This window comes from Crotalus tigris, unplaced genomic scaffold (genome assembly GCF_016545835.1).
Source record: "Crotalus tigris isolate CLP2741 ecotype Arizona unplaced genomic scaffold, ASM1654583v1 scf7180000017899.1852299, whole genome shotgun sequence".
NCBI lineage: Eukaryota > Metazoa > Chordata > Lepidosauria > Squamata > Viperidae > Crotalus > Crotalus tigris.
In genome coordinates, this window is record NW_024096711.1 from 721,784 (window position 1) to 728,963 (window position 7,180).

The 7,180-nt window shown below is 42.0% G+C and overlaps 1 protein-coding gene across 1 annotated transcript; it reads left to right on the forward strand.

The window, feature by feature from the left end:
- Positions 1–499: 499 nt before the first annotated feature.
- LOC120308294 (olfactory receptor 9G4-like) lies at positions 500–1,561 on the forward strand. Its single transcript, XM_039344173.1, has one exon. It carries the CDS (start codon positions 500–502, stop codon positions 1,439–1,441), a length of 942 nt encoding a protein of 313 aa, XP_039200107.1. The 3' UTR covers positions 1,442–1,561.
- Positions 1,562–7,180: the final 5,619 nt, after the last annotated feature.

Sequence of the window (7,180 nt, forward strand, 5' to 3'; positions counted from 1 at the left end):
CTTTCCACTTTATCCCATTAAAAAAGGCAACATCTCTTAAGAAATATGTAGAAGTGTTTTTTTATTACTAATCATAGATGGTTTCTCCAACTTCACAGTCATGCCTTCTTCATGACTGTGAAGTTGGAGAAAGCATGTCTGATTAGTCTTCTTTATGGTCTTCTAACCAGTTTCTCTTCAGCCCCAATCTTATTAACTGTCTAAGTTCCAAGATGGTCCATCAAGCACTCATATATGCTGAGACAATCTTCAGAAAAGACTAGGCAAATACATGGAGAGCTACTAAGCAATGAGGGCCTTGTAAACACTGAATCCTATAATATATCAATGATATTAAAAAAGCAGAAGCAAAAGTATTCTGGGGCAAAATTGGTAAAATCAAAATGTGTTGAGGAAAGGGGATTCAATACATAATTCAAAATATTAGCACACAGTCTTTATATTGGGGCTGAAAACTGTACAATTTTAATTTCTTTTTCAGGTTATGTTTATGAAAATGATGGAAGTGAAAGGTAATCAGACATTGGTTACTGATTTTATCCTGGTTGGGTTTACAACAGACCCATTTCTACGCATAATCTTCTTTGTGCTGTTCTTGGCCTCCTATAACCTAACGCTGACTGGGAATCTGGGCCTCATAACCCTGATTTACCTAGAATCCCATTTGCACACGCCCATGTACTTCTTTGTGGGCAGCCTTTCCTTCCTGAATATCTGGTACTCCTCGGTCTACATTCCTCGGATCTTATTTGACTGTGTGTCCAACAACAATCACATGTCCCTTGCTGGTTGTGCAGCCCAGTTCTTCTTTTCTGCTGGTTTGGCCTGCACTGAATGCTTCCTACTGGCCTTCATGGCCTATGACCGTTTTGTGGCCATCTGCAACCCACTCCTTTACCACACTGCCATGCCCAAGAAGCTCTGCATCCAGCTGGTGATAGGAGCTTATGCAGCTGGCTTTGCAAATGCAATTGTACACACTGGCAACACCTTTCGGCTACGTTTCTGTGGGAATAATGTGATCAACCATTACTTCTGTGATGGGCCACCACTTGTTAAAATGTCCTGTAATGACATAGGTATCTATGAACTCATTGTGGCTGCTGTATTGGGTTCCAATTTGCTAGTAACCACAGCTATCATTGTGAGCTCATACATTGGCATTGGAGCAGCCATAATTTGCATCCGTACAGCTGCAGGGAGACGCAAAGCCTTCTTCACTTGTTCAGCTCACTTGACATCAGTATCCCTCTTCTATGGTTCCATTTTCATTATGTACCTCACACCCAACTTTCATCACACTCCAAACTGGGACAAGACAAATGCATTGTTCTATACAGTAGTCAACCCTCTGGTCAACCCTTTCATTTACAGTTTACGCAACAAAGATGTGAAGGCAGCCTTCAAGAAAGTCTGGGGGAGATTCACAATACCCAAATGAATGTCATCGATAGTCTCTTTCCCCAGATTTTGCTTCAGAGTATTTAAACTTCTCCCTGTAGGGTCAGGCTTCTTTGGGGGGACTTCTTTCCCACATGTGCATTTCCCAGTCCTTTTCCTACCTGAAAGCATTTCAAAATATGGTTCACAATAAGGGAAATAGAATGGAAACATAGCAAACATGATGATGGACATATATGGATGAAACATGTACTTAATTCTCTCTCAAACTCTACCCACCATTTGGAAATTACCTCGGGGGTGTTCTCATAGATGTCATGGTTCTGACAGATGAGACCAATAAAAACAGAACTCCAAGGCAAGAGGTTTCCTTAAAGAACATATTTATTGCCTACAAAGTATTGGCACAATCAAAAGTGAAACCAAGACTGAAGTTCCCTCTGAAAAGTTATAAAGTTACAAAGTTGAACTTCCCACCCTAGTAATATATTATTAATCACATTCCCCAATAAACTACTAACAGAAAGCTCAATCTGCCAAAACCCCAGCAGCAGTGACCTTGGTTCCCACAGGACAATTTATTGTTTTGTCTAATGTTAAAAGCACACATTCCCCCCCCCCTTGACTGTGGCAACCAAAAACGAAGTTGCAGCATTGCCAGTAGAGCTCTCCTCACAGCCATGTTCACATATGTGTTCCTCCATTGATGTAATTATTTTAAAAAGTGTACCAGCATAAATTGCATTGCCCCAAAATTGAGTCCTATCCTGCTTCAGCAATCTTCCTTGACAGTCCTTACTGGTTTCGTGTGGGATAATTTAAAGGCAACTATTGATATATTCCTTCAGCTTCACTTCCTTCCCTACTGAGGATCATCTTAACTGAACACAGGTAGCTGGGATCCAGGATTAGCCACCTTTCAACTCACCAGAGTGACAGGATAGAGCAACTGTGTGGTCTGTGCCAGTAACCTGTCATTCAGTCTGTCATCGAACAGGGTGCTGCACTCTTTGCATTGACTGAAGCAGAAAAGAGCTATTTCCCCCTTTTCTATGAATCTTTTTCTCATTTGTATATTCAATTTTTCAATTTCTTTTTTGTGGCCTGTTGTTTTTCAAAATCCACATTTGAATCAATATCATGATTCCAAATAAAGCTGTGTTTTGCAATTGACTGATGATGACTTTGTCATGGTGTTCAAGTGAAGCTCCAGCTCCAGCCACTGGGCCTGTTGGAGGATTAGGCTCCCTGTCCTCAGACAAATTAAGACACTAAAACATTTTAAAACAGTAAAAAAAACCCATCCAAAATAGCTATGCATAGCAGCCGAGATACTTGACCAGTTAGTAATTCAGCCAGGAAATGAGCTTCTGACATATTCAGCACCCTAGTTGCAGAAACATAGCCAGGTGTTTAGGGTCTTATTAAAGGTTAACAGGGTTGGGGCCATTCTAATCTCTGAAGGAAGGATATTCCATGGATAAGGGGCCATGGCAGAAAAGCCATGTTTTCTAGTCCCCACCAGCTGACACTCTTTTTCTGACAGGATCTGTGGCATGCCCATTCTGCTACATTGAGTTGGATGGATAAAGTCTCTTGGAGAAAGGCAGTCCCTCAGGTAATCTGGTACCAAGCTAACCATCACTTTGAATTGCACTTGGAAACACACCCAGTAACCAATGCAGCTCACATGAAAGTGGTATTATGTATGCTGTATATTTGGCACCATTTATTACCCCCACAGCCATATTCTGCACCACATCAAGTTTCTAAACGCTCTTCAGGGATGGCCCCTGTAGAGCATGTTATAATAGTCTAAACAAGAGGTTACAAGGGCATGAGTATCTGTAAGCTGCGCCTTCCAGTACAGAAATGGGTGCAATTGGTGTGCCACCCAAAGGTGTGCAAAGGCTCTCCTAGTCACAGCTGCCCCTTGCTCTTTGAACAGGAGCCGCAAGTCCAGGAGAATCCCCAGATTGTGCACTGGGTCTGCCTAGAGTAGTGCAACCCCATCCAGTACTAAAAATGGAAGAGCCTTGTGTCCAGAGGGTCCAAATACCCACAGCCATTCTACTTTCTAGGGTTGAGTTGGAACCTGTTTCACCCCATTCAATCCCCAACAGCCTTCAGACATTTGGGATAGGATGTCCACAGCATCATTCAAGGGGCCTGGGGTAGAGATAGAAAGCTGGGGGTCATCTGCATATTAATGATATCTCATGCCAAATTGATGGATCACCTCACCTAGTGGCCTCATCTAAATGTTAAATAGAAGCAGAGAGAGAATCAAACCCTGAGGCACCCCAAAAAGTAGGGGCTGTGGGCAGGATATTTTTCTTTCTGTCAACACCGTCTGGAGAAACCTAACGATACAGTGCTACCCACCCCCAATTCCCGAAGCCAGCCCAGAGGAATTACTATGATTGATGGTATTGAACACTGCTGAGAGGTCAAGAAGAGCCAGGATGGATGCACTACCTACATCCTGCTGTCACCAGAGGTCATCCATGAGTGCAATCAATGTTGCCTTAGTCCCAAACCCTGGTCTGAACCACAACTGAAAGGGGTCTGGATAATTTACCTCATCCAGGGTTTTCTGAAGCTGATATGCTACCACTCTCTCTACAAACTTCTCTAAAAATGAGATTGAAGACTGGATGAAAACTGTCCAGAGAACTTGGATCAAGTGATGATCCTCTGAGGAAGGGGTGCACCATCATCTAAGAGCCAGCAGGCCACTCCTTCTAAGAGAGGTTTACCACCCAGACCCAATCACATATCAGTTGGGCCTGAATAGTTTGGGTCAGGCCCATGCAATTGAGCTACCTCTGACTCTTTATCTAGGGATGGCAGGTTGAAGTCTCCCAGCACCATAAGTTCAGGGAGCTCTACCACCAACCCAGCTATGGAATCAAGGAGCTCAGATTGTTACATAGCAGCAACAATCCTAACTGACCTCTCCTGGTGTCCAACTTAAGAAACAGTGTTTCACATCCAGCAATGTGAGGGACAAAGCTCCTGGGTGCCTCCCAAGTATCTTGGACAATCTCGGATATATAACTTATCTATTTTTGAAAAGGTAATTTCATTAATGCAAAAATAGTGTGTACTTTTTGTTTCCTATTTTTTTGTATTTTTTCATAAATGTTCTTTCAGTAAATAAATAATGATAATAAGAATTCAAAAGGATCCACTATGATCAAATGTCTATTTCAAAGTTTTTTTTTTCCAGAGAGGGCCTGAGAGAGTGATGATTGCAGCTAAACCTCTGAGTGCCCTTAAGGTGGAAGATGATTGTTTATCTGGAGAATTCAGGAAGCCTCAGGGATGGTTTGTCTCCTTTTTTTCCCCAGAGAAACCCTCCTCTGGAGAATTTAGGAAAAATTTTTTAGTAATGCTAATAATATTCTCACTTCATATCACCAAGAGGGATAATTTAATTGCTTCTACAGGGAACTGAGGCTGCTTAATTGGAAACAGGGATGTGGACACCTTATTCAGGAAAAAACAAAACTCCCATATAGGTTGATCTATTGGCTTCTCCACCAGACTTAGAAGAAAAGCGTGCGCAGCTTTATCTAGGTAAGTTTGGCATATCTGGGAATAATTTAGATGTCCAATAAAATTCTATGATTATTGCAGTTAGGACTTGACCAATACTTACAAATCTCCTTTTTGTCCCCTCTGGTTGTAAAGAGTCTCAGAGCCATGCACCAACCCATCCATTCCTGCTCTTCTATGAATAGAAGGTGTTCATAAGTGGTTCATTTTCTGATTTCTGCTTCCTCCAGAAGCAGCTCCATGTATCATGTGCATGACGGTCACTTCTTCCAACTCTTTCTCTAAAGAAAGGCTGAAGTCAATCCTGCCTCTGACAAGAGCCTTAGAATGAGAGATGACAGCCGAAGTCCAGGTACAGCTCTGAGAAATGACAGAGAAAGCTTTTTACATCACTTCTTTGGAATGTTTAATTACCTAAACTGTTGTCTTCCATGAAGTGTAAATAGCAATAGCACTTAGACTTATATACTGCCCCACACTGCATTTCAGTGCATCCCAACCCCCAGTTCAGGCTGTGGCATGCCGGAAACCAGCAATGTAAACAACTGAAGGTCCATTTGTGGGATGCAGGCAACCTGCAGAACAATGTCTCCTCTGCAGAAAAACCTCTTTCCATGAAACTGGTACCAGGGGCCCAAAAGGAATAACAATTGAAATAGCAATAGCAATAGCACTTAGACTTGTATACTGATCCATGGTGCTTTACAGCACTCTCTGGGCAGTTTACAATGTCAGCATATTGCCCCTAACAATCTGGGTCCTCATTTTACCAAAGGATGGAAGGTTGAGTCAACCTGGAACCCCATCAGGATCGAACTCCAGACTGAGGGCAGAGTTTACCTGCGATACTGCATTCTAACCATTGTGCTAACCAATTGTGGAAAGAGAGTTGTTCACACCTTTGACGAAAGAAGACAGTAATCTGGATCTAAGTAAAAGATGGAATCCTCTGCTGAGATGAGCTTCAGGAAGAACCTTGGCTGAAAAATGTTCAGTTGCACAAGGGAAAGAAGGCAGATCTTTTCTGCTGCTTCACTGGCTCGAAAACAGGTCACTTAGTGGGCGTTGGGTGGGGAGTAGACCTGCATTTTGGGCCACAAAAAAGAAAGACAGCAGTTTACAAAACTATACCAGACATCATATTTGTTATTGCTTCTGCTTAAGCAATATGTCCTCTGGGATAGTTTGAATGAAAATCAGAGCAGGTCAGTCAACCTCAGGTAGCTAATTTTGAACTTTCATTAAAAGGGAGAAAATTATGAACACGTATGAAGAAAATATTTGTTTCTTCAACATTAGAAACATGACAGAGAAACAACAGAACATTCTGGATGAAATTGTTAGGTATAAAACAGATGAAGTTGTATATAAAGCTTAGTGGATTATGAAGTCCTCAGATGAGTTAATTGAAGCATCTTGGAGTCCTAGAGTCAAACACTTAAATATGAGCCAGCAGTGTGCTGCAGCTGCCAAAAAAGCCAATGTAGTCCTAAGAGGGAGTCAAGCTATTCTCCAAAGCACCCGAAGGCAGGATAAGAAGCAATGGATGGAAACTAATCAACTACAACTAAGGAGAAATTTCCTGACAGTTAGAAGAATTAATCAGTGGAACGACTTGCCTCCAGAGGTTGTAGGTGCTCCAACACTGGAGGTTTTTGAGAAGAAATAGGACAACCATTTATCTGATAATGGTAGAGGGTTTCCTGCTTGAGCAGTGGATTGGACTAGAAGACCTCCAAGGTCCCTTCCAACTCTATTATTCTGTTATTCTGATTTACTTAGCGATGGAAAGTGCAGATGAAATTGAAGTCAATATAGAACAATATTTGTAGCTCAGGATTGAACTGGGGAGTCCTTGGTGCTCTCTGAGCTTGGTTGTTGTCTTTCAAACTTTTCATTATCAAACTAGGCAACATCGTCATCGAGAGAGTGTGAGGTTTGCTCTCATTATAGATTCTATTAGCTTGCCCTGTCATTGTTGGTGGAAGCGGTCTTGCTGGTTCCTTGATTGGGTGGTTTATTGCTAGCTTGTTTGGCAGTCCCTTGATTGGGGCATTGTTTGCTTTTTGATTGTTACTTAATATTACTCTTGGTGTTAATCTATGCTCATCTGGGTGTTGATTGCTGGTGAGGAGGTGTTTTACTCTTTTCATCCCCGTTTTGGCTTGCTAAATGTCTCTTTTTCAATGGATGAAGCCTGTATCCCATAACTATGTAC

Bases quoted from the DNA above. Each gene is read 5' to 3' on its own strand.
- LOC120308294 (XM_039344173.1), top strand. From the start codon at position 500: ATGGAAGTGAAAGGTAATCAGACATTGGTTACTGATTTTATCCTGGTT.